At 36.3% G+C, this 27,967-nt stretch overlaps 3 protein-coding genes across 3 annotated transcripts; all 3 read right to left on the bottom strand.

Moving 5' to 3' along the window:
* Positions 1 to 97: 97 nt before the first annotated feature.
* On the bottom strand, positions 98 to 27,842 carry LOC120140820. Its single transcript, XM_039155802.1, has 3 exons — positions 27,046 to 27,842; positions 641 to 1,871; positions 98 to 529 (listed from the first exon to the last, which is right to left on the bottom strand). The coding sequence occupies exons 2-3, from the start codon at positions 1,824 to 1,826 to the stop codon at positions 171 to 173; spliced, it is 1,545 nt and encodes a 514-aa protein (XP_039011733.1). The 5' UTR covers positions 1,827 to 1,871; positions 27,046 to 27,842; the 3' UTR covers positions 98 to 170.
* On the bottom strand, positions 1,840 to 5,889 carry LOC120140964 (protein ESSENTIAL FOR POTEXVIRUS ACCUMULATION 1-like). The gene is made up of 8 exons (XM_039155939.1): positions 5,554 to 5,889; positions 5,319 to 5,416; positions 4,281 to 5,096; positions 4,162 to 4,186; positions 3,843 to 3,980; positions 2,983 to 3,759; positions 1,946 to 2,899; positions 1,840 to 1,865 (listed from the first exon to the last, which is right to left on the bottom strand). Exons 1-8 carry the CDS (start codon positions 5,624 to 5,626, stop codon positions 1,840 to 1,842), a joined length of 2,907 nt encoding a protein of 968 aa, XP_039011870.1. The 5' UTR covers positions 5,627 to 5,889.
* On the bottom strand, positions 24,956 to 26,064 carry LOC120140821. Its single transcript, XM_039155804.1, has 4 exons — positions 26,018 to 26,064; positions 25,846 to 25,945; positions 25,697 to 25,769; positions 24,956 to 25,497 (listed from the first exon to the last, which is right to left on the bottom strand). Exons 3-4 carry the CDS (start codon positions 25,756 to 25,758, stop codon positions 25,059 to 25,061), a joined length of 501 nt encoding a protein of 166 aa, XP_039011735.1. The 5' UTR covers positions 25,759 to 25,769; positions 25,846 to 25,945; positions 26,018 to 26,064; the 3' UTR covers positions 24,956 to 25,058.
* Positions 27,843 to 27,967: the final 125 nt, after the last annotated feature.

Genomic DNA, 27,967 nt, shown 5'->3' with positions numbered 1-27,967 from the left:
CTTTCCTTTTCTTAAAAACCAAATTCCTTTATTATTTTTAAAGGGAGAAAATCAATCAATCAACTATGCGTCTGTACAAGTGAAAATCATCTAAAGACAGCAAAACGAAATGATAACAAACATTTACAGGGAAATGTACAACATGATACGGTTCGCGCAGATGAGAAAAATTAATCATCAGGGCGTTGGATCTCACCCATCAAAATGCGATTGCTTGAAACCTTGAAACCCAGCAAGGCAGGATCAATCTGTTTTCCCTTCTTTCCCTTCTTCTTGCCAGCTCGAGGAGCTTGTGAAGCGGCATCAGATGATGGCTCAAAAGCAGTGCCGTACGCAACTGCCTCGGTTCCTTGAAGATGAACCGGCTTCCTAAGAATATCTATGAATGATGATGCCTCAGACACTGCACCATCGTTATAAGATGAGGCCCTTCTCATACCTGCCGCATTGTTCTTGCTCGATACCTGAGTTTCTGTGCCCCTATTCGCACCTGCTGCTGCATTCATTGTCATGCCTTCATGTCTTCCTTCTGCACAACATTAAATGAAACAAATGATTTTGTAATCAATACAAGGACGGAAATGTATTTATTTTACGGTTAGTCTTTTCTAAATATATTTTAAAAAAAAAGATATTGTACCAGAAGTTGCAAGGCTTTTCTGCTTCATAAGCACTGCATTTTGTTCGGAAAAAACATTCTGGGATGATGGAACCTGAGAAGCTTTATCACTAAAAGAACCATGCCGGATATGGGTTCTACCTTGTAGATCACCACAGTTCAAATATGTCTCTGCTTGGTCGAAGTCCTCTGACCCCGACACAGAACCGCTCCTAGAAATAATGCCTTTCAATCCACTTCTCTTCTCCTTACCCTCCAATTCTATTAATTCTTTGTCCACAGCAGATTTTTCCATCATCCTCGCACCTTCATAACTACTAGGAAACATATCTCCAGAGCCCGATATGAATGACTGTTCTTCTCCAAATGAGACGGAATTTTGAGGGCCTTCTGAAAATGAGCTGTTCACATGAACTTCCTGATCTGTGAAATGATTGAGGGGTAAATTCGAAGATGAGGTAGAATATTGATAATCTACTTCTGATGACCGTGTGGAATGAACACCAAGTTTTTGGTGAAGAAGGTCCATTAAAGCTTTCTTAGAGTTCTCATGAATCCCTCCAGCTGATGTCCAAGTGCTTGAATCAACTTCAGACTCCCTTCTTTGCAGATCTGCTTCAAGACTTAATTGTTGCATTTGTTTTTCCGTCCAACTATTTTCTAATTGCCCATTTTGCCTAGACTGGTAGCTCTCTGTTAAATCTGGATGAGAAGTAAACACATCACCCGAAATTTGTCGGCCAAGAGAATGGTCACCAGAAGAAAATGAATCCAGTCGGTTGTTAGAGTGCATATAGAGATGGTCGGATAGATTTAGACAATTTACATCGTCCACTTCCATCCCAGGTGCAGAAAGAGTTGACCAGGCAAATGCTGTAGAACTGGGGTCAATGGCCCCTTGCTGCTGTTTCTCCTGCAAAGCATGACTCCTTTTAAGATTGTTAAACTGCTCTTCAAAAGATGAAAACCTCTTCTGGTGAAGATCTGAACCATTCAATCCCACTGGTTGATCCTGGGGATGAAAGCTAGGATTTCTAACAAACCGACCGACTTCATCAACTGACCAAGAACCAGTATGCTGTCTATCCCCCTCCATAACTAATTGTTGGTTCAGTGCCCTTGATAACAACTCTGCTTGAAACTGCTCACGTTGAAGATGAAGCTGATGCTCTGAAGGAAGCATATTGCCATACTTTGCTTGTAACATGAAATCCAAAATATCAGCCTGCTGCCCTTGGACTGCACTCTGGTTAATTTTTGATTGGATAAGATGATCCACAGATGAATCCAATTGCCTTGAAGCATGAAAGTTTTGCTGCAACTCACTCAGAAGATTCCTTTTTAACTGAGCCTGATCAAGCAGGTTGTCTCTAGCAGCATCAAATATGTGCTGGTCATAACTAGGATCAGAAAGCTGATTCTGCAGCAGTTGATCGAGTAGCAACTCCTGAGCTTGAGAAGGATGCTGCTGTAGATGTTGATGTTGCAATTGGTGCAACAACTTAATTCGATGGTTACGAAGCTGCTGCTGCCGCTGAAGTTCAAGCTGCTGTTGCTGCTGCTGCTGCTGCTGCCGTCGCTGAAGTTCAAGCTGCTGCTGCCTCCGTAGCTGAAGTTCAAGCTGCTGCTGTCGTTGAAGTTCCAGCTGCTGTTGCTGCCGCTGCTGAAGTTCCAGCTGCTGCTGCTGCCGCCGCTGAAGTTCCAGCTGCTGCTGCTGCTGCCGATGAAGTTCCAGCTGCTGCTGCTGCTGCCGATGAAGTTCCAGCTGCTGCTGCTGCTGCCGATGAAGTTCGAGCTGCTGCTGCCGCTGCTGTTCAAATTGAAGTTCCAAAAGATGTTCCATATGTGCAGCTGAATGATGGATTGACCGCTGTTGATTGAGATTCTTGCTTTGCATTAGATCAAAAGTATGAATTTGCTCAGCACCAAATCCAGTTGAATGTGGAAGGGAATGAAACAAATGATTTTCCTCTTGATGTGATTCACTGGGCAACTTTTGAGTCATTAGGTGCTGTAAGTCCAAACCATTGTGTTCTTGTTCCCTGTGAGATAAGGGACTGCCTAGACGGATGTTAGGATTAAACACAGCATTTCTTCTATTAGCATCAGGCCAAGCATCTGGAAGTAACTCATCACCACGATGAGAAGGTACATCGGTTTTTGAAAATTCATTTGCAATGGGCAGATGGCTTGAAGGATTGCCAAAATGATATTGAATTTCGGCAGAGACTTTCAAAGGCTCGGCACCAGCATTTCCAGGCCTTCCAGGAAAGATAATTTCTGCATCACACAAGAAAAACAGTCATCATGGTCAAACACAATAACTAAAAAAATCAACAGTAGATCCAACACGTTAAACTTACCATCTGCATGAGCAGCAGCAAATTTATGGAGCTCTTGATCTTCAGAATACTGGCACTCAGAATGATAATTTTGAGAATGCCTTCTTAACTGAAAATTAGCATCAGGAGCCTCAAAAACAGACAAAAACTGCTGCTGCTTATGTCCAATGGCAGATCCATTCAGTTCTGGAGCAGAAGCAGGATTACAAGTAGAAGATATAGTTTCTTCGAAGCTCCCTTCAAAACGATCTGGTATCTGCATTCTTGTAACAGCACTAACACTGTAGGCCGAACTAGAATTCATCCTTAGGTGAGGCATCACTTCACCAAGTTCTCGGAAAGGAGATTCATCAGGAGCATTTGCCAATCGAACAGGTAAGTCTGTACCAAAATAGCCTTGCTCAAACCATGAAATTATGTCGATCCCCATATATGGTCCCTGAACTACCCCTTGAGGATCAAGATAGCACAAACTCAATTCCTCGTGTGGGGAAGTACTTTCAAGTGAATGTGCTTCCTTATTGCCCTCAACATTTATCAGGTCATGACCAAGAGTAGGCTGTGGTGACTGAAAACCAAATAGAGAGCTTGAGCCTTCAGGAAGCTTACTACCCACTCCAAATTGCATGGATGAGTCCTTTCCTATTTTCATATCAGCTACCGGTCGATTATTAAAATATTTTAATCCATCCATGTATCTTGCAGAACCATCAATCTCCTCATCTGACCCCAAAGCATTGTTTACATCAATATCAGGCGGCGTCACATATTTTTGTCCACCTTTTGAACTATTCATTTCTGTAATGACAAGCAAAACAAAACAAGAATGTCATCCTTAATGGATTGCTGATTGCAAACAACTAAAACTGAAAGTTTCTTACCCTTCGTCATAATAATCTGTGAATCTGACACAGAAAATGTCTCGGCATGATTCCCTTGATAATTATTGTTTACGGAAGCCTTCTCACCAGATTCAACACTGCCCTCCCTGTTAACTGAGAAACATTGTTTTTCTTCTCCTGAAATCACATCAATAAGACCTGGATTAGGATGGGAACATAACTTAGCTTCTCAATGGTATCTAATCATTTACTAGGTAAGTTTGGAACATAAATGAAACACTAGCAGCATTAGCTTTCATTTGATCCCTACTTGTGTCCCTAAATGAGTCGCAGATCACATCACTGCTTGTAGTGTTACCTTTCCATATATCTCCAAGGGCATCCTGTAAGAATCAGGCAAGAAAATTTGAGGTAACCATATAGAAGGATAAAAATGGGTAGATTTTTCTTCTATAAATCAGATTAGAAGATCCATACCTCTTCCTCTGCAACAGGAGTAACAAAAGCCAGAGGCTCAACAATATCATTTTGTGCTATTGATGATGAATGATCCATCTCATCAGGTAGGGTGTCAAAATTTAGAGCAGTCTTTTGCTTGCGGTAAATGTCAAGGAGTTTTCCTCTTGGGTAGCAATATGCATTAGAAGTCTTGTTTTTATACCCAGGAAGAGCTCCAGTAACAGAAACAGATTGCGGCTTCCCTCGTCCAACTGTAGAAAACCCCACATTTGATCTCTCCACTCGTCCCCTCTCCAAACTGAATCCTGGAGCACTGCGGTAAGAAGCAGACCCACCTGCATGAACTTCCAAACGATGACGTGGTCTCCATTTTTCACGAGAATCAGTCTCACGCTCAGAAGCTAAGCGCCCCCCACTAGCAAAAGCTTGTTTCTCGGAAGGGGCATCTTCCTTCTTCGCATCTGTCCTGTTCTCATTTAGAGAATCCTTTTCTTTGTCTTCAAGAGCCCGTCTTGAATACCACTTATTCTCTCTTCGAGATTCAGGCCCTGAACCACGATTACTAACATCTTGTCTTCGCTCAGAAGACACATTCCTATTTTCAGAAACATCTATCGTTGATGAAATATCAGGGCGCCAGTCTTCTTTTCGGCGATCCCTTCGGCCACGTAAGCTAGTTTCCCTCTCCTCTTCAAGCCAGTGGCGACTGCTTTCAAGATCAGGTGCAGCCCTCCTCCATACTTTCTTGTCCTGAGAACCATCTAGACGCCAACTATCTTTCAGATTGGGATCACCAGAGGCCCCATGGGGCAACAAATTTGGTGATTTTATATCCTGTTAATAGTAAACAAATTATACCACAAAAACAATACAAAATCGAGATGAAAAAACAGTCACAAAATGCAAATCAATATATATTTCTGATCAGCAATAAACAATGAAAATTACAATTCCACTACATGATAGAAAATAAAACCAGAAACCAGAAAATCAAAAAGTCATATTCCAATCAGTGCCCTAAAAATAATTTGATAAAGAGAAACAAAAGTTACATACAGAAGACACTCCAGCAGGTAACATCTTAGGATCAGTTACTTTAGTGTAAAGCCATTGAGGGGACAAAGGTATGCCGCTCTCCGAAGTTGGTTGATCTACTGGTCACAACAAGATATAATAGAACTTCAGACAAACCAGCATATTAAATTGAAATCGGAAACCAAATACGATTGAAATCCAAAGAGTATAGAAACAAGAAAACCACAACTTTTTTTTAAAGGAAATGTAATAATACCTTTGGGGGAGTGGTCAGAGTCGATTTTGGAGGATAGGAGATCATCTGGCAGATCGAATTTTCCTTCTTCCATCAGGGAAAATGAAAAGCTGATGGAATCTGAAAGGCGGAGATCGGAGCGGACGAAACGGCGGCGCCTAAGATTGCGAGAAACGGCGACGCAGAGGCAGAAAGAGAGGGATCAGATTGCTCGATAGGGAGAGAAATAAGGCTTAGAAAGGATAATGATTATGCAATTGCAGAGAGCAAGAGAGAGGGATGGCTAGGGTTTCTATAAGTGAAGGATTGGGTCTGATCTTGATAACGAACAATTTCTTGATTTTTTTTTAAAAAAAATTGAAGGAAGAGACCATAAGCTTTAACGAAAGAAAATGACTAAATAAATAACAAATTCACTTGATTCCCAATGACATTTCGCTTAAAATTAAGGGCATTTTGAATCATTATAATTAATTGATTATATTAGATTGGATGCAGTTAGAAACATAATTAGCTACCATGACTTTTAAATATTCTTTGTGTATTTAAAGCTAATTTATCTTAATATATTTCCTGAGGTTAAATAAAATAATATTTAGTTTGAGGACATATGTGATGCAATTAACTCATAAAATAATATTTAATTTTTTATTATCTATGAAAATAATATTTTTAGTACAATATAGATAAAGATATATTACGTTGTTTATGTATATTAATTGTATTTTAAAAAATATATATGTCTGGTAAATTGTGTTTTTATCAATGTTATTAAAATCGGATCGGATTGGCCGATTCGACCGGTTGAACCGTGAACCGGTGGCCTGTCCGGTCCAGTTAACTCCCAAAACCGAATTAGCACAGAACCGGAAGAACCGGCTGAAAACCGGCAAAACCGGTTTGAACCGCCGATTCACTTTTTTTCTTTAAAAAAAATTAAACCAAACAACGTCGTTTGTTCAACGAGCCGAGTCAAATTCGAGTATTGCTGAGCTCGACTCGAACTCGAAAACTTTAAAAGTAAGCTCAACTCGACTCAAAAACTCACGAGCTAAAAAATTATCAACTCGAACTATAATATTAAAGCTTAAAATCGAAAAGGCTCGAACTCAAAAAAAAAAATTAGAAGTTCGATTGAAGCCTAAAATTTGAGCTCAATTGAAGCGAAAGAATAGTTCGCTTTGTGCTCATCAAAAGACTCCATGATTTTGAATGTCAAATTACCTCTATTATTTATAGAAGTAAGTTGGGATGTTCTTCTATGTTTCTTAGCCATGTGTGATTGTTTTGTTCTCATATTTTTACTCTTTAAACTTTTTGGATACTCTTCTATGTTTCTTAGCCATGTGAGATTGGTTTTTTTTAAACAATTAAACCAAATGACATCATTTGTTATGATTTTTTTAAACCCCAATTTTATTTTTTTTATTATATTTATATAATTATATTTATTATTTAATATGTTTTACCTTAAATATTATGTTGTAGTTGATTTGAATCATTTTGTTTCACTTAATTTTATGATTTTTTATTTATACATGTTATGACTTGTGATATTTTTACACCTTTTAATATTGTAAACTTAAAAAAAGTGTTACATATATATTAATATTGCTTTGAATATTATGTAAAATTAAAAAATATATTATTTTATATAAAATCTAGTTCAACCTCGGTTGAATCCGGTTGAACCAGTGAACCAGTACCTTCACCGGTTCAATGTCCGGTCCGGTTTTGAAAACATTGGTTTTTATCTTAAATAACATTGGAAAATCAAATTAAAAAAAGCGTAATATATGTTAACAAAAGTATAAGAATTAAACACAAGTATGTGTTTAAAGAATACATTTAAACATTTTAAAAAAATATCTAATAGATATAAGATTTGATATCTTACATCAATTAGAACGCTTGTTTATAACATCTTTCTAATTTTTTAAAGATATATGATCTATGAGACTTGAACCCTAGTTTATAACATCTCTTTCATATAAATGTTAAATCTGTAAAAACAAATGCTCTTATTTGATTCCTTTTACTAAATCATTTAATAGGGGGCTAATCTGAACCAAACTAAATAAAGGATTAAATTGATTCATTTAATAATTGATGAATTAAATTGATAATGAGAGATGGTCGAGGAAGATGTGACACGTCATTTAAAGGTAATCGTTGAGTAGCAGTTAGATTTGAGATGGTGTAAGGTGGAACCAGAGATTTTAGAAACGATCGGACCATTGATTTACATATAATTAAATGTAATTTTAAAATCTGATTAAAATTTTAATTAGGTATTGATAATTTATGTGATATCCATTAATGCATGCAAGATGTTTGTGAAATTTCCTTAGTCAACCTGGTTTTATCGGGGGTAGATGATAAACGGTGGGCTTTGGTTCAGATCTTGATTGTATTGTTCGTGACTCAATAGTCTTGAAATTAATTTCTCTAAAAAAAGGAAGAATTTGTACGCAGTTTGAAGTATGGCAGGGAGGAGAGGTGAAGCGGTGAAAGCAGTTCAGTCGTCCAAGTTCTTCACTGTCTTTGTCGATAATGTGAGTAAAAGGATTCATCCGCTATCGTTAAGGGAAGCATTCCAGGAGTATGGAACAGTTATGGATGTTTTCATTACGTTCAGAAGCAGAAAGAGACTTTTTGCTAGGTATACTTTTGCCTTTGTCAAGTTCAGTAGAAAGATTGAAGCCATCTCAGCAGTTCGGAGGGCGGATGAGAGGCTATTGGATGGTTACATGATCAGAGTTTTTCATGATAGAGCATTGGAAATTAATAGCAAGAGACCTGAGTCTGGAAAACTGGTTAAAAAGATGTGGAAACCTGCATTTAGGGATACAAGATCTTTCAAGGACGTGTTGGGTGTTCGGAATAAAGATGATGGTTTGTTGTAGGGAAACGTTTCAGAGAATCAGGCGTATAGAAGAGTGGAATCTGATGTTGTTGTTCATGTCAATGTTTCGGAGAAATGTTCTTCTAATCGAATTCTGAATAGTCAAATAGGGAGCACGCTCATTGATGTTCCTAAAAATGAGGTTCGGTGGAGAGAGTACTGCTTAGTTGGTAAAATCAAAAGAATATACAACGAAGACATTATTCAAACAACCTTTCTAGCAGAAGGGCTCGATGTGAGGGTCAGCTTATGGCACGAGCTTCTGGTGGTCATACAATTCAAGGGGGAAACAGAGCGCCAAGCATGTTGGAATAGAAGAAATGAATGGATCCGAAAATGGTTTAATGAACTGGAATTTTTAGAAGGTTATGAACAGAAAATAAAAATTAAAACTTGGGTTGTTCTGAAAGATGTTCCATTGCTAGTATAGAGTAATAAGTTTTTTCAGGATTTAGGGAGCTTGTGGGGTTCAGTAGTTTTGATACATGAAGAAACCAGAAAGAGAGAAAGATTCGATGAAGCTAGGATCCTCCTTGAAGTTCAGTATGTTTCGGATATTCATGAGAAATGTCGTATTGTTATTAATGGTCGGGTTTACACTATCAAAATTCTAACAGAGGCTCATGAAGAGCAAAGATTGTTTATCAATGTCTCCTTGGCCGGAGGAGGAGCGCGACTATCAGACATTGAAGGAGAGGAGATAGCTCCAAGGTTGCAAGACATTTTAGTCGGTGGTGATGCTTTCGTTGAAGGCATTAATGTAGATAGGTCTTATGAATCGATAAGCCAGAGGAGTGAGAATAGTTTTCTGACAAATAGAAATCTGTTAGTAGTCCTTAACGTGGAAAATTTTTCTGGTGTTGGTAATGGTTTACATGAAATCCCCATATGTTCTATTGATGGGCCTGTTATTATGGTGAAAGATCGAAGCATTGGCTCTGTGGATATTAACAAAGAGTCGGCCCTTTTGGGAGTGACCCAATCTGTAACATCCGCAATACCGGGTTAGTGATCAAATTGTAAAGTTTCAGAATTTGGTGACTAAAGTAGAAGAATGAAAGAATTTAATGATTATTTGAATATATATTGAAGGTTATTTGGTAATTATTAAAGGAAATTAAGGGTATTATGGTCATTTGACCAGAAAGATTTTTATAATTTTTTTTAAGGGTAATAAGCACGTATGAAGAAGAGTCCAGAGCATTCTTCAGTCTTCTTCTTCCTCCTCTCCACCGTGAAGCTTGGTATAAGGTAAGTGAGTCTTTAGTTGGTTAATTCTTTCGTTTTAAAGCTTGTTTTGATTCTTGGGATATTAAGAAAGATTAAGGAAAGCTTTAGGGGGCTTAAACCTCAAAGATTAACAAGTTATGAGAAATTAAGAAAAATGAGTTTTTAAGTGAATTTTTGATATGGAAGGAGTTAATAGATTGTGAAGTTGAATTTGACTTGTCAAGGATTAAATTAAGAGGTAGGAAGTGTTAGAATTGGAATTAGAACACATTGGAAATTTGGTATGATTTTTGAATCTTATATGGAAGATAGAATTTTGAGTTTAAAGAAGGGATTATGGAGTAGAAATGAGTTTAAGTATGTGTATGAAAGTTAGGAATATTAAAGGGAATGAAGTATGATGTGTTGAGCTGAAAATGAAGGATTTTCGAGCTCAAAATATGATTTCTGGGCAAGGGGAATCGGTACCCATTCAAGGGGAACCGATACCCCTTCAAACGAATAAGAATTTCCAGTATGTCATGGGGGAACCGATACCCCCATAGGGGGGAACCGATTCCCCCTAAAGGAAAATTGGGAATATGGGTTTAATAAGTTCGTTTAAGTTGCTAGTATCCAATTAGAAGGTGTAGGTATCTAATGATTGTCACGAAATGTACATTTATGTAGATTCTACGCATAAAGAAATTCCGGAACGTTTGGGAAGTAAGATCGATCAAGGGAAAGATAAGAGATTGGAATTGGCTAGTGAGGCCAGGTGAGTGCATATTAGTTAGTTGATGGTGCTAAATGGAAACAAGACTTGCGACAAGTCTATTTCCTATGTTAGAATGCATGAATATATGATTATACGTATATGAATGACATGAATTGTATGTATGCATGAATATATGTGTTGACATGCTTTTGAATGTAATGTTATGAGAAGTATGTGCTATATAAGGTATATATATATATATATACATATGTGAAACTGAACTATGTGACTGCATGAGAAAGATATGAGCCATATGACATGATATAGGTGAACATGAGAAAGCAAAGTATGAGATATAAACTATGTGATCATAGTAAAATATAATTATATTTTTACATGATAAGTGAAATAAACTGGATAATATTGATCTATAGGATGAAGTGAAAATAGTACACCAACTAGGGGATTTGAACATAAATGATAAGATGAACGTATAAGATAAGCTAGATGGGAAAGAGTCATAGGTTTAAATAAAACTATAAACATGGGTTGAATGATAGAAATTTGTGAAGTTATATGAGAAGATTATAAGAGCTATAAGAAATTGAATTAAGTAACAGATTAGATTATATATAGAAATAATAGAAGTGAGATATGTTTATAAGTCTGCCCTAGATGAATACGAAATATAAGAGTGCTATATGATTTATATTAGGATAATCTTGAGGATATATATATATAGATAGATATGAAATGAAATGAGTTATATGAATACCCAATTATGTGATGAAATGGTGAATTACCTGAACATGTGAATATATATGTTTAAGAGAAGGCATACGATTAAGGTATAAGCAATGTGACTATAAGTATATGTGCTTTAAGTGATATGACTTATAAGTATTTCTATTATAATGTTACATGATATGTTATGTATGTTAAAGGAATTATGTGATGGTATAAGAATTGATAGGAAATATATATGTGAAAACAAGTATATGATACGAGACAAAACTTATGACTATAAGCTACGTGAAAGTGTTCTAGGTGTTTCGATATATTATATGAAGTATATGATCTTATGTGAACAAGATATGATAAGTATGTTTATATGAATAAAGGTGATTGGGTGAGAAATGATAGAAATTATATGAAAACATGACATATGTGACATGTGAATTATATGGAAATGATCTACGGGTTAGTGAACTACGTGACTATGTGATCATATGAAAAGAAGCTATGTGATACGTGATATGTGAAAGTGAATTACAAGTTTATGTGTATATTTGAAATGAAATAAATGATAACGCCCATGTTATGTGTCATGAGAGCTAGGGGTATAGTTGGCATGCCAAGAGTCGATGGTTTATTCGGTTCTTTAGGACATATGTATATCCTTTGGAACCTGTGTGAAGTCTTGAAAGACACATACTTGATCCATAGTATATGTATATGATTCTTAAGGAATTCTACGTGGTCCTTATGGACATCATTCTATGGGCTCTACGGTGCAATTCTACGGGCACTTCGGTGCAATTCTACAGGGCACTTCGGTGCATTTATACGAGCTGTGGTGACAGCATAGTGCACAACCTCTATAGACTCACATATCGATAGTTCTCACATATGTACATGGGCTAATCCATAGATATGAACCAATATAAGTTAGTGGTATGATAAATGCTATAGAAATGATATGATGTTGTGTGTGTATAGTGTTTGATTGAAATAGTATGTGATTATATGATAAACTGTTAATGATGAATTATGTGTATGCATGTATTTACTGCAATTAATCTGATATGATTTTATACGATATGAAAAATGCATGAACTTGCTGTAACATGATAGAACAACCCATACATGTATCAATATAGGTTTTAAAGTGCATGATAAGTGGTTATGCCTCACTAAGTCTTCGACTTAGCGTGTGATTGTTTCACACGTAGGTTTCGAGAAGAGTAAGGAGTGATGCGGAGCAAGACAGGTCAGTTTTCCTTACCAAAAGATCAGATCAGAAATATTTGATAAAGTATGTTTTTGGTTATGTATAAAGTGTTGGCATGTAATAAGTCATTAAGTACGAGCACTCTGATAAAGTCTGTATTTTGTTTTAAATAAAGTTTTAAATTTCCCGGGATTTTTCTTAAGAGTCAAGGTTTGAAAAGTCAATGTGACACTTCGGACTCGTATCCGGGTCGGATACGGGTTGGGGGTGTTACATTTAATGGTATCAGAGCTATGGTTTAGCCGATTCTCGGCATAAACCGAAAGGTCATAAAAGGTGTACATGCCAACATAGATTGAAAAATTTCTGATCTGATAGTGTAAGGAATACGTTGTCTTGCTAATAAAATAAGAATAGTTTAATACAGTAGAAATCCGATCGTGATAATTTCGAAGTAAGTGAAAGGTGATATTCCTGATGGTGATAGCTATTCACTTGCCCTGGCCAGGCAAGATGAAGAGCGGACACCTCAGGAAATGCCTAGTAAGATCAAAAGTTGATTTCAGAAAGCTGAAATCATATCTGAATGATGATAGAAAATTTTCATCGGTTGGAATCGGAAAAATGATGTAGAGTAGTTTTGCTATTATGTGAATAAGATAGAATATGGTGAACGGGTGTCACCATAAGAATGTTAAAAAGATCTAATGACGTGATGATTACGTATAGAAGAACTCAAGGATAAGTGCATCAGTGACAAGCGTATAAGATGTATATGTCAGAGCTTATGAGTTGGAACGAAGTGATAATATTGCGCATAAACAAGAGTATGTTTATGATAAGGGTTTGCGGTTAAGATGGAAAGAGTTAGCATTGGCTAACTAGAGTATGCGATAAAAATGTACTGGAATTATAAGATTATAAGATATTGTCTGGATATGATAACCAGATCTGCAATGGATCTGGATACAGTTGCATATTTGGATCATAATAATGAGGTATAGTAAAGGAAAAGGAAGTAAGAATTTGTATATTTAAGTAAAGCTGAGGATTGATAAGAAGAGTTTGAGAATGTGTATATCGATGATCAAATTATAGGACACAGGAAGTCAGAATGTTGAGTTTGAATAAAAGAAATTTCGGGATATAAGAGAATAGAGGTGAAATTGATAAGTTGAGTAAGTGAATTTTTAAGATAATTTCGATTTGACAGGATGTATGTGTTTGGTGGATTAGGGTTTGTACCCTAGATTGAACATATATTATTGACTAGCTGTCAGAGTAAAAGTGATAGAATAATAAGATTGAAGGAAAAGGTAAAGTTGAGTTAATTGATTATGATGTGAATTCGAATATGATTGTATATTCTGAGCAGATAGCTATGATGTAGAAACTGAGATAAGTATTTGCATGGAATCTTCAGGAAGAAAAATACAAGTATAAGAATGATAAAGAATGAAGTTATGTATAAGAAAAGGGTTATTAAAGTAATGAGGATGCAATGAAGATTGGTACATAAAGATGAGTATAAGTGATAAGACAAGAGTATGTGAATATGAAAGGAAATATATGATTTATGTATAAGGAATAAGGAGTAAAGAAATGGAAGGGATTGATTTAAAGGATCAGATACGATTACTATGGAGGTACAGAGGACAATTTTTGATATAGACACATTGAAAAAGATTTAAAGTTGTGTTTTGGTCAAATGATGACGAAATACAAGTTTGGTATGGTTATAAGGTAATTAAAGATTGATAAAGAATTTGATTGATTAAGGATTTTGAGTGATAAGAACTGATGCTATTGGTTATATGATAAGTAACATGATAAGGATGTATAAAGGAAAAAGGTAGTTGAAGAACTAAGAGAAAGAATGATTAAGTAAAAGAAGTAACATAAGAACATTAGAAGATATGTTCTTACTAAGTTGTTTAGTGAAAAATTCGAGGACGAATTTTTTTTAGGAGGGGAGATTTGTAACATCCGCAATACCGGGTTAGTGATCAAATTGTAAAGTTTCAGAATTTGGTGACTAAAGTAGAAGAATGAAAGAATTCAATGATTATTTGAATATATATTGAAGGTTATTTGGTAATTATTAAAGGAAATTAAGGGTATTATGGTCATTTGACCAGAAAGATTTTTATAATTTTTTTTAAGGGTAATAAGCACGTATGAAGAAGAGTCCAGAGCATTCTTCAGTCTTCTTCTTCCTCCTCTCCACCGTGAAGCTTGGTATAAGGTAAGTGAGTCTTTAGTTGGTTAATTCTTTCGTTTTAAAGCTTGTTTTGATTCTTGGGATATTAAGAAAGATTAAGGAAAGCTTTAGGGGGCTTAAACCTCAAAGATTAACAAGTTATGAGAAATTAAGAAAAATGAGTTTTTAAGTGAATTTTTGATATGGAAGGAGTTAATAGATTGTGAAGTTGAATTTGACTTGTCAAGGATTAAATTAAGAGGTAGGAAGTGTTAGAATTGGAATTAGAACACATTGGAAATTTGGTATGATTTTTGAATCTTATATGGAAGATAGAATTTTGAGTTTAAAGAAGGGATTATGGAGTAGAAATGAGTTTAAGTATGTGTATGAAAGTTAGGAATATTAAAGGGAATGAAGTATGATGTGTTGAGCTGAAAATGAAGGATTTTCGAGCTCAAAATATGATTTCTGGGCAAGGGGAATCGGTACCCATTCAAGGGGAACCGATACCCCTTCAAACGAATAAGAATTTCCAGTATGTCATGGGGGAACCGATACCCCCATAGGGGGGAACCGATTCCCCCTAAAGGAAAATTGGGAATATGGGTTTAATAAGTTCGTTTAAGTTGCTAGTATCCAATTAGAAGGTGTAGGTATCTAATGATTGTCACGAAATGTACATTTATGTAGATTCTACGCATAAAGAAATTCCGGAACGTTTGGGAAGTAAGATCGATCAAGGGAAAGATAAGAGATTGGAATTGGCTAGTGAGGCCAGGTGAGTGCATATTAGTTAGTTGATGGTGCTAAATGGAAACAAGACTTGCGACAAGTCTATTTCCTATGTTAGAATGCATGAATATATGATTATACGTATATGAATGACATGAATTGTATGTATGCATGAATATATGTGTTGACATGCTTTTGAATGTAATGTTATGAGAAGTATGTGCTATATAAGGTATATATATATATATACATATGTGAAACTGAACTATGTGACTGCATGAGAAAGATATGAGCCATATGACATGATATAGGTGAACATGAGAAAGCAAAGTATGAGATATAAACTATGTGATCATAGTAAAATATAATTATATTTTTACATGATAAGTGAAATAAACTGGATAATATTGATCTATAGGATGAAGTGAAAATAGTACACCAACTAGGGGATTTGAACATAAATGATAAGATGAACGTATAAGATAAGCTAGATGGGAAAGAGTCATAGGTTTAAATAAAACTATAAACATGGGTTGAATGATAGAAATTTGTGAAGTTATATGAGAAGATTATAAGAGCTATAAGAAATTGAATTAAGTAACAGATTAGATTATATATAGAAATAATAGAAGTGAGATATGTTTATAAGTCTGCCCTAGATGAATACGAAATATAAGAGTGCTATATGATTTATATTAGGATAATCTTGAGGATATATATATATAGATAGATATGAAATGAAATGAAATGAGTTATATGAATACCCAATTATGTGATGAAATGGTGAATTACCTGAACATGTGAATATATATGTTTAAGAGAAGGCATACGATTAAGGTATAAGCAATGTGACTATAAGTATATGTGCTTTAAGTGATATGACTTATAAGTATTTCTATTATAATGTTACATGATATGTTATGTATGTTAAAGGAATTATGTGATGGTATAAGAATTGATAGGAAATATATATGTGAAAACAAGTATATGATACGAGACAAAACTTATGACTATAAGCTACGTGAAAGTGTTCTAGGTGTTTCGATATATTATATGAAGTATATGATCTTATGTGAACAAGATATGATAAGTATGTTTATATGAATAAAGGTGATTGGGTGAGAAATGATAGAAATTATATGAAAACATGACATATGTGACATGTGAATTATATGGAAATGATCTACGGGTAAGTGAACTACGTGACTATGTGATCATATGAAAAGAAGCTATGTGATACGTGATATGTGAAAGTGAATTACAAGTTTATGTGTATATTTGAAATGAAATAAATGATAACGCCCATGTTATGTGTCATGAGAACTAGGGGTATAGTTGGCATGCCAAGAGTCGAGGGTTTATTCGGTTCTTTAGGACATATGTATATCCTTTGGAACCTGTGTGAAGTCTTGAAAGACACATACTTGATCCATAGTATATGTATATGATTCTTAAGGAATTCTACGTGGTCCTTATGGACATCATTCTACGGGCACTACGGTGCAATTCTACGGGCACTTCGTGTAACATCCTCAATACCGGGTTAGTGATCAAATTGTAAAGTTTCAGAATTTGATGACTAAAGTAGAAGAATGAAATAATTCAATGATTATTTGAATATATATTGAAGGTTATTTAGTAATTATTAAAGGAAATTAAGGGTTAAATGGTCATTTGATCATTCAAGGAATGATATACACGTGAAAAGGGGAGAGAACTCTCCAGAGTGCTCTTCTCCTTTCTTCTTCTTCATACGTGGGGGAGCAAGCCAAAGGTAACTTTCTTTGTTTGTAAATGAATTGTTGATTTTAAGGTTGGGTTTTGATTATTAGATGATAACTAAGCTTAAGGAAAGCTTAAATCATCTTAAAAACAAAGGATGGAGGGGTTAAGAGAGATTAAAGATTTGGAGTTTTCATATGAAATTTTGGAAAGGAATTGATAAGTAGAATTTGAAGTTAAATTTGACTTGTCAATAGTTAAATTAAGAGATTTGGAGTGATATAATTGGATTTAGAACATATAGAAAATTTGGTATGATTTTTGAATCTCATATGGAAGATAGGATTTTGAGGTTTAAGATGAAATAAATGAATATAGATTGGTTTAAGTATGTGTACTAGAGTTAAGAATGAAAAGGGGATGTTATATGAAGTGTTTGAGTGAAAATGAAGTAATTTTCGGGTTGAAAATATGATTTCTGGGCAAGGGGAATCGGTACCCATTCAAGGGGAACCGATACCCCTTCAAACGACAGAATTCCAGAATGTCTTGAGGGAATCGATACCCCATGGTAGGGAACCGATTCCCCCTAAAGAAAAATGTTAATATTGGTTTAATAAGTTCGTTTAAGTTGCTAGTATTCAATTACAAGGTGTAGGTATCTAATGATTACCTCGAAATGTACATTTATGTAGATTCTACGCATAAAGAATTCCGGAACGTTTGGCAAGTAAGATCGATCAAGGGGAAAGATAAGAGATTGGAATTGACTAGTGAGGCCAGGTGAGTGCATATTCATTAGTTTATGGTGCTAAATGGAAACAAGACTTGCGACAAGTCTATTTCCTCTGTTAGAATGCATGAATATATGATTATACGTATATGAATTACATGAATTGTATGTATGCATGATTATATGTGTTAACATGCTTTTGAATGTAATGTTATGAGAAGTATGTGCTATGTAATGTATATATATGAACATATGTGAAACTGAACTATGTGACTGCATGAGAAAGATATGAGCCATATGACATGATATATGTGAACATGAGAAAACAAAGTATAAGATATGAACTATGTGATCCTATGAGAATATGAAAAGAAGCTATGTGACTACAAGTATATGTTATGAGATAAGATCTATGTGATTGCATGCAACATATGATATTAAATATATGTTTACACATACATGTGGTATGTGACAGAAAAGAAGGAACATGTGGTTATGAGATCAATGATTACACGTACATGTGATACGTGACTGAAAAGAAAAGATATGTGGTTATAAGAGAAAGAATATGAATAAGTAATGTGAACTGTTATAAATGATAATGCCCATGTTATGTGATATGAGAGCTAGGGGTATAGTTGGCATGCCAAGGGTCGAGGGTTTACCTATGTTCTTCGGAACATATGGACTGTTTACCTATGTTCTTCGGAACATATGGACTGTTTACCTATGTCCTTCGGGACATATGGACTGATTACCTAGGTTCTTCGGAATCTATGGACTGGTCCTTCGGGACATTGATCGAGCTGTGGTGACAGCATATGTGTGCACAACCTCAATGTACTCACATACCTTAAGTTCTCACTAGTGTACATGGGCTAATAAAGTGATTAAACAAGCATACTGAATGTGATATGTATACGATGGGTTTATAAGTGGTTTGAAATGTGTTACGTGAACCATATGATGTTGTGTGTGTATAGTGTTTGATTGAAAAGGTTAACAATAAAAGTATGTGATTACATGATAAACTGTTAATGATGAATTATGTGTCTGTATGTATTTACTTTAATTAATCTGATATGATTTTATATGATACGAAGAATGCCTGGAATTGGTATAACATGATAGAACAGAACATGCATGTATTGATATATGTTATGAAGTGCATTGTAAGTCGTTATGCCTCACTAAGTCTTCGACTTAGCGTGTGATTGTTTCACACGTAGGTTTCGAGAAGAGGAAAGAGTAATGCGGAGCAAGACAAGTCAGTTTTCCTTACCAAATGTCAGATCAGAAAATGTATGTACTGTTTACAGAGTGTAGTTGGCATGTAGTCTAAAGATATAAATGGTATGAACTCTGATATCTGTTGTAAACGTTTTGAAATAATTTAAATGTTATCAAAGTTTTAAATTACCCACTATTTTATACGAATGAATGTTTAAAAAGTCAATGTGACACTTCGGACTCGTATCCGGGTCGGATACGGGTTGGGGGTGTTACACTTCGGTGCAATTCTACGGGGCACTTCGGTGCATTTATACGAGCTGTGGTGACAGCATAGTGCACAACCTCTATAGACTCACATATCGATAGTTCTCACATATGTACATGGGCTAATCCAGAGATATGAACCAATATAAGTTAGTGGTATGATAAATGCTATAGAAATGATATGATGTTGTGTGTGTATAGTGTTTGATTGAAATAGTATGTGATTATATAATAAACTGTTAATGATGAATTATGTGTATGCATGTATTTACTGCAATTAATCTGATATGATTTTATACGATATGAAAAATGCATGAACTTGCTGTAACATGATAGAACAACCCATACATGTATCAATATAGGTTTTAAAGTGCATGATAAGTGGTTATGCCTCACTAAGTCTTCGACTTAGCGTGTGATTGTTTCACACGTAGGTTTCAAGAAGAGTAAGGAGTGATGCGGAGCAAGACAGGTCAGTTTTCCTTACCAAAAGATCAGATCAGAAATATTTGATAAAGTATGTTTTTGGTTATGTATAAAGTGTTGGCATGTAATAAGTCATTAAGTACGAGCACTCTGATAAAGTCTGTATTTTGTTTTAAATAAAGTTTTAAATTTCCCGGGATTTTTCTTAAGAGTCAAGGTTTGAAAAGTCAATGTGACACTTCGGACTCGTATCCGGGTCGGATACGGGTTGGGGGTGTTACACAATCTATTTCAAATAGCTCCAGATTATTAGAAGTGCCTATTGAAGAAGTCTATTCATTTCAATTTCGAGAAGTGGGTATTCGGGTAGCAGCATCTGTGGCTAACAATGGAAATATTTTAGCTGAGTTGGAAGGTAATCCTAATGCTGTCGAAGGCAATATTGTCTTTAGTGATAATAAGGGTACCAAGTTGATGAATGGTAGGAAATCTTGGTCAAAAAGTTTGTCTTTAAGGAATAAGAAGAGTGCGAAAAGGAACAGTGTGAAACTTCAAGCTGGAAAAGATTAATTTGGGGGTGCTTTATCCAGTAGGGTCAATTCCGGGAAGTCATTAGGGGAAAGGTAATGAAGTGGCGGATACATTAGCTATGGCGGATTCTTTGGGTGTGCAGTTTGCAGCCACAAGAGAGAAGATTCTTGATCGATTGGAGTATCTTCAGTCATCAGGTTAGAGATAAACTGTGTTTGTGTTAAGGGTGGGGTCGTGTATGGGTGCTAGTATTTTTTATGGAATTTGAATTTTCTGTATTATCGTAGAACATTAGAGGTCTGGGTAAAAAGGAAAAAGTAAGAGCGGTTAGTCGGTTAATTGAGTCAAATAGGGCCAGCATGGTTTTGTTACAGGAATCTAAAACTATGGCTATTTCGGCTTCTGTTGAGAGAAGGATAAAGGGCATATTAGATAGGGAGATAGTTGTTGCTCCCGCTGAAGGTTTTTCAGGAGAATTAATTTCTTTGTGGGATTGGAACGCTTTCATTGCGAATATCCATATTGTTTCTAGGAGATTTATAGTGCTAGAAGGTTTGCTTGTTTTGCATAAGTTGAAAATAGACATTATAAATGTCTATGGGCCGAATGTCTATAGAGATCGTGTTAACTTCTTCGATCAGCTGAATAACATTATTGATTCTCTGAAGCTGCCAGTTATAGTGAGAGGTGATTTTAACATTGTTAGGAACAATTCTGAAAGAACTGGAAATCACGACAATTCAATGTCAATGTTGTTGTTTGAAAACTTTATTTCTAAATGGGATTTGGTAGATGTTCCTTTCTCTGGTAGTGTGTTTATATGGTTTAGGGGCGAATCAAGTTTAGCAGCTAGTAGGCTCGATCGTTTCTTAATTTCACCCGCAATTGTTTGCTTATGGCCGAATCTGTTGCAAACTACTTTACCTAGAAGTTTGTCCAATCACAATTCAATTTTGTTACGCGAAAAAAAAAATTAAAAAAGTAGTGTAGGCCCTTCAAATGGTTCAACCATTGGGCAGATGATCAAAATGTTGCAGATAAAATTAGGGCAGTTTGTCGAGTTAATAAAGGCAGAGGAATTAGCGATGTTCTGCTGGCAGCGAAGTCAGTGATTAAGGAATGGGATAAGTTAAGAAAGGAGTCAAAGATCGATTCGATTGAGGACTTGGAGCTAAAAATCGACGCTTTAGAAAAATTATGCCTCTCGAATCAAAGTAACTCGACATCTTACTCTGAACTTTTGTCTGCGAAAGTTAAAATATGGGCAGCGTATAGAAAGAAAGAAAGAGATTGGCTGCAAAAATCGAGATTAATGTGGTTTAAAGAAGGCGATAAGAATACCAATTTTTTTTACCATATTGTTGCAATTAGAGGCACCAAGAACCAGATTTTGAAACTGAAGGTTCAAAATTCTGTTTATAAAAATCAGTCAGGGATCCAGCAAGCATTCGTCAACCATTTTCGTTACAATTATAATGATGTGAAGACGATTCTTGTCAAGCGTTTCAATATTCCGATGAAGAGAATCAGTGCTGCCACTAGAAGGATTATTGAATGCCCGTTCTCAGAGGAGGAGATATGGTTAGCTATTAATTCTTCGAATGGTTCAAGAGCGCCTGGTCCGGATAGATTTAGTTTGGACTTTTTCAAGAAATTTTGGAAGGATATCAAAGTTGATGTGTTGAAGTTTATGGACGATTTCTATTGGAAAAGAATTATTGATTTTTCGTTTAACAAATCTTTTATAGCTCTCATTCCGAAGAAAAATCAGGCTGAGTATCCTGAAGACTTCAAACCTATTTCTCTGGTGGGCAGTATGTATAAAATAATGGCGCGTGTTTTGGCGAAAAGAATGTCTTTCTGCATTAATGAAGTTATTGGAGAGAATCAGTTTGCGTTTATGGCTGGCAAACAGATTTTAGATTATTCCCTGATTGCGAATGAAGTCATTGACAACCTGAACATAAGCAAGGGTGAAGCAATACTGGTCAAGGCAGATTTCAGTAAAGTATACGACACAGTCGATTGGGTGATTTTGAATCTGAAGAAAAATGGGATTTGGTAAAAGGTGGAGGACTTGGATCAATATGTGTATTTCGACTCCCATGATTGCGGTTTTGGTCAATGGATGTCCTTCTAAATGGTTTTCTATTAAAAGGGGTATTCGAAAAGGCTGCTCGTTGTCGCCGTTTTTATTTAATGTGGTGGGAGAGGTGCTTAGCGGAATGCTAAAGAAAGCTGCTGCATATGGTCTGTGTGGAGGGGTTAACATTGGATCAAGAAGAACGAGTGTTTTTCATATCCAATTTGTTGACGATCTAATCTTATTCTCGACAGCAAAAGAATTTATGATTAAAAACCTGTTTCGGGTTCTCAAAATTTTCGAGCTGGCCATTGGCTTGAAGTTAAATTTGTGGAAGACAAAACTATATGACATCAATGTGGTGGATAACAGAGTGCATGAGTGGGCAGATATGGTTTTCTATGACTGGACTAAACTTTCTTCGATGTATTTGGGGTTATCGTTAGGTTGCAAAAAAATAATAAATCGATGTGGCAACTGATAGTGGATAAAGTCATATCGTAACTACAAAGCTGAAAAGGTAAACTTTTATCTTTTGGGGGGCGTATTACTCTGATTAAATCTGTTTTGGCGAACCTTCCGGTGTATTACATGTCTCTTTTCTCTATTCCTAACGTCATTGCTAAGACTTTAAATAAATGTATAACTAGTTTTCTTTGGAACGAGAAGGATGGTAGAGGAATACATTGGATTAAGTGGGATATGGTATGTGGTCCGAAATCTCATGGTGGTCTAAGTATCTATGATGTTAGGCTTAGGAATCGTGCTTTGTTGAATAAATAGTTTTGGCGGTTTAGTGAGGATCAAGAAAGCCTATGGAAAAAGATCATTGTCGCTAAGTATAACTATGCTTCGGATGCGATTATGCCAAAAGGGGTTAGTCCACGATATTCGATAGGGGTGTGGCACAATATAGTGAAACAAGCTACGATGAATGCTGAAGATTTTTTTCGGAGATGAGGTGCGTTATGGGGGCTGGTCATAGAATTTACTTCTGGAATGATCATTGGACAGATTTACAGTCCTTAAAAGTAGCCTTTCCTAGAATTTATGGGATTGCAATGAAAAAATTTGGCTCTATTAGTGAGTTTGGGAATTGGGCGAATGGAAAATGGGTTTGGAATATTGAGTTGAGGCGTGGATTGTTTGAATGGGAAAAGGTTATTTGGAATAATTTTTATCAAGTTCTGGAAAGTGGTGTTAGTTCAAATCCAGGTGATGATAGATTGAAGTGGATAGGTTCTCCCAATGGCATTTATTCTACTAAAGATTTCTGTATTAAATTGGCAACTGTAGGTAAGATTAAAGACCCAATCTGGAAAAAGGTTTGGAATAAGTATGTCCCTCCTAAAGTGGTTGCGTTTGTATGGAAAGTTGTATATCAAAGGCTGCCAGTTGCGACGGAATTGGTTAAGAGAGGCATCAATTGTAATGTCCAACTCTTGTGCTTGTTTTGAAAAAGTCACCCGGAAGATGTCAATCATGTGTTATGTCATTGTAATTTTGTATGGAAAGTGTGGCAACGGTGGTGTTTTCTTTGGAAATTCCGGTTTATTATACCTAAGAATATCAAAGATTTATTAGCAATATGGGATTCTCAGAAAATTAGAAGAAAAGCAAGGAATCTTTGGCATATTAGGGTTTTCGGTTTGATTTGGCAAATGTGGTTGTATAGAAACAAGTTAAGGTTTAGTAATATGTCTTATAATGTGGATCAAATACATTCAATGTTTTACTGTAGACAGGGCTTTGGGCTAATATATTATGGCCATCGTTAGTTCCAAATGTTGAAGACTTTGTTCGAAGTCCATAATCTATCATCTTTATTGAACATTGAATTATTGTAATGACCAAGGGGAGTGTATTTCAGTGGAATTTTTTTTATTTGAGTCTTGATCTAGGTAGGGGTGTGGGCGAACTCCTTATGGTAAACGTTGTGCCGGTTGATCAAGAGCTTGAGGGATGTACTCACTACATCAATCTGGGAGTGTGTTGATAGTAATTTTTTTGGAGTTTTGCATTAATTCATTGCTGAGGTATAATTGTTCATTCAACCCAGACACTGGTGCTGATCTGATGCATTCCAGCGTTCTTCTGCATGAGTTAGATCATTATTACTATCCATTCTGAATGAATTATTATCAGCTGTTTTGATTGTTCTGGTTACTGTTTTTCTGTTATACTCCATTACTAGTGTGCTTGGGTTGTGGATTGATGAAGGATTGGGAAGCAGATTGGTGATATTTTATTATGTTGTGCAGTGTTATATGATGTGTTAGCAGGTTTGGTGTATCTAGTTTTGTTGTTGTGTTGATGCTTCCCATTGAAGCTGTGCTTGTGTTAGTTCAGTTATGCCTTCTGTTTTCTGGTTTTGTCGAACAGATGCTTGGTCTGGATTGGGATTATAATGAGTTTGGGTTGTGGTTTTCGGTGTTTAGTAAAATGTAATAGCATTAACTGTTTGAGATTCTTCCCACCTCAAGGTACACTCTTTTTCCTCCATTTAGGATTATGGATATTTTTTAATGAGGTCTTTGAGGTGGTGTACTTTGTATAATATAAAGTACTCTCTTTCAAAAAGAAAATTTAAAATCTGAATTCAAAATTTCAATTTTACTCCTCTATTTCAACTATTAAACAATGATTTTCATAACCCAAACTGTACTTATTTGATCAGTTTCGGATATTCACACTGATTAGCTCACTGCCTTGGAACGTTTAAACCCAAATTGTTCGTTAAAATAAGCCTAACAAAACTAACCGAAATAATTTACAGGGAATGTACAACATGACACGGTACGAGTAGACGAGAAAAATTAGTCGTCGAGACGTTGGATCTCACCCATCAAAATGCGGTTGCTCGTAACATTGAAACCAAGCAGGGCAGGATCGATTTGTCTTTCTTTCTTTCCCTTTTTCTTGCCATTTCGCGGAGCTTGTGATGCGGCGTCAGATGTTGGCTCAAAAGCATAGCCGTACGCTGCTGCCTCAGTTCCTTGAAGATGAGCAGGCTTCTTAAGAATCTCGATGAATGATGATGCCTCGGACACTGCAGCATCATTGAAAGATGAGGTCCTCAAAACTGCATCTTTCTTGGATGCTGCCTCGGTTTCTACGCTCCTCTTTGCCTGAGTTGACAGGCTTGTAGAATTTTTCTGCTTCACAAATAGTACTGTGTTTTGATCAGAAAAAATAGTCTGGGATGACGAAACCTGTGAAACTTTATCATGCCGTTTCGGCATCAGTGACAATAACCTATAAAAAAACACAAGCACGTTTAGGACGCTTTACAAATAAAGTTTAAAACATTATTAACAACCAAAATGAGACTGTGCGTGCATAGATGTGCACTAATGTCGATTATCAAATGCGGATTGGGGGGATCGGCATTATGAGGTGTCGTAGCTGTGCAAAAAAAAAAAAATCTCCAACGTCACAAATAAACGAAAGTCACCTATCATTAGAGGGGTCTTCTCCAACTGGTTTACCTAATCCAATTTCATTACTACACAACATGTCATTGTCACCTGCACCATTTCACTTTCATGATTCAGTTAATAGAAAAAAATGGCATTTAGTGAAAAATTCTTTTTGACAGATTACCAGAACTAAGAGAGCCATGCCAGAAATGGGTTCTACTTTGTAAGTCACCACAGTCCAAAGATGTCTCTACCAGCTCTAAAACATTGTCCTCATACCCTGACACAGAACCACTCCGAGAAATCACATCTTTCAATACGTTTCTCTTCTCCTTACCCCCCAGTAATTCTTTATCCACAGCAGATTTTGCCTCCAACCTAGCACCTGCGTAACTACTAGAAAAATGATCCCCAGTACCAACATGAATGACTGTTCTTCTTCAAATGAGCCAGAATTTTGAATGCCTTTGAAAATTAGTTGTTCACATGAATTTCCTGGTCTGTGAAATGATCAAAAGGTAAATCCGAAGTTGGCTCGGGAACAGGCCGAAAGGTTTCCCTCCCTCTGGAAGATGAAGTAGAAAATTGATCATCTACTTCTGATGACCGCATGTATAGAATACCAAGTTTTGGGTGAATAAGGTCCATTAAAGTTTTCTTAGAATTTTCATGAATCCCTCCAGCTGATGTCCAAGGGCTTGAATCAACTTCAGACTCCCTTCTTTGCAGATTTGCTTCAAGACTTAATTGTTGCATTTGTCTTTCAGCCCAACAATTTTCTAGCTGCCCATTTTGACTAGACTGGTAGCTCTATCTGAAATCTGATGAGAAGTATACACATCACCCAAATTTTGTCAGCCAATAGAGTGGTTACCAGAAGAAAGTGGACCTAGTTGGTTGTTAGAGTGCATATAGAGATGGTTAGATAGTTCTAGAGAATTTACATTGTCTACTTCCATCCCATGAGTAGCTGCAGAAAGAGTCGACCTCGCAAATGCTGCAAACCTTTGCTCAAAAGTCCTTGTCTGCTGTTGCTCCAGCAAAGAAAGATTCATTTTAAGATTGCTTAATTGCTCTACAAAAGATGAAAGCCTCTTCTGGTGAGGATTTGAATCATTCAACCCTACTGATTGAGCTTGGGGATGAATGCTAGGATTCCTGACAAACGGATCAACTTCATCTACAGAATAAGAACCAGCATGTTGTCTACCCCCTCCATTCCCAATTGTTGTTGGCTTAGTGCCCTAGATAATTGTTGCGCTTGAAACTGCTCTTGTTGAAGATGAAGCTGATGTTCCGAAGGGAGCATATTGCCAAACTTCACTTGTGACATGAAATCCAAAAAAGCAGCCTGTTGACTTTGGGCGGAACTCTGATTGATCTTTGCTTGGATGATCTGCTCTAGTGATGAATCCAGGTGCCCTGAAGAATGAGAATTCTGCTGCAATTCATTTAGAAGATGTCTTTGTAGCTGAACTTGATCGAGTATGTTGTCTCTAGAAGCATCAAGTATGCGCTGCCCATAACCAGGATCAGAAATCTGATACTGCAGTAATTGATCAAGTAGCAACTGCTGAACTTTAGAATGCTGCTGCTGTAGATGTTGTTCTTCCAAATGTTGCAACAATTTAATTTGATGGTGTCGAACCTGTTGCTGCTGCCACTGAATTTCCAAGTGCTGCTGCTGTCGCCGCTGAAGTTCCAACTGATGATGCTGCAGCAGCTGAAATTCCAACTGATGTTGATGCTATCGCTGAAGTTCCAACTGCCACTGATGTTCAAATTGAAGCTCCAAAAGGGTGTCCATGTGCGGAAATGAATGATGGATTGAGTGCTGCTGATGGAGATTCTTGCTCTGCATCAGATCGAAACTATGACTACGCTCCACACCAAATTCAGTTGAATGTGGAAGGGGATGAAAGAAGTGATTTTCCTCTTGAAGTGGTTCATTGGACAAATTTTGGGACATTAGGTGTTGTACCAGGTCTAAACCATTGTGTTCTTGCTCCCTGTAAAATAAGGCCCAAGAACCAGTACTCCCTGTATGACTGTTAGGATTAAACACAACATTTCTTCTATAATCATCGAGCCAAGCATCTGGATGCAACTCATCACCTTGACGAGTAGGTAAATTGGTTTTCGAAAATTCATTTGCAATGGGAAAATGGCTTGTAGGATTGCCAAAAGTGTTGAAGAATTGGGAAAAGTAAACGAAAGAACACAAGAATTTTAATGAGGTTCGACAATGTGCTTACGTCCTCGGTGCCTAGGTGGCACTAAAAATTTTATTCAATGTCTCATAGGTT

The sequence above is a fragment of the Hibiscus syriacus genome, unplaced genomic scaffold (genome assembly GCF_006381635.1).
Source record: "Hibiscus syriacus cultivar Baekdansim isolate YM2019G1 unplaced genomic scaffold, ASM638163v2 tig00110788_pilon, whole genome shotgun sequence".
Classification (NCBI taxonomy): domain Eukaryota; kingdom Viridiplantae; phylum Streptophyta; class Magnoliopsida; order Malvales; family Malvaceae; genus Hibiscus; species Hibiscus syriacus.
Note: the sequence above shows the minus strand (reverse complement) of the source record. Positions and strands in the feature narration are given on the sequence as shown.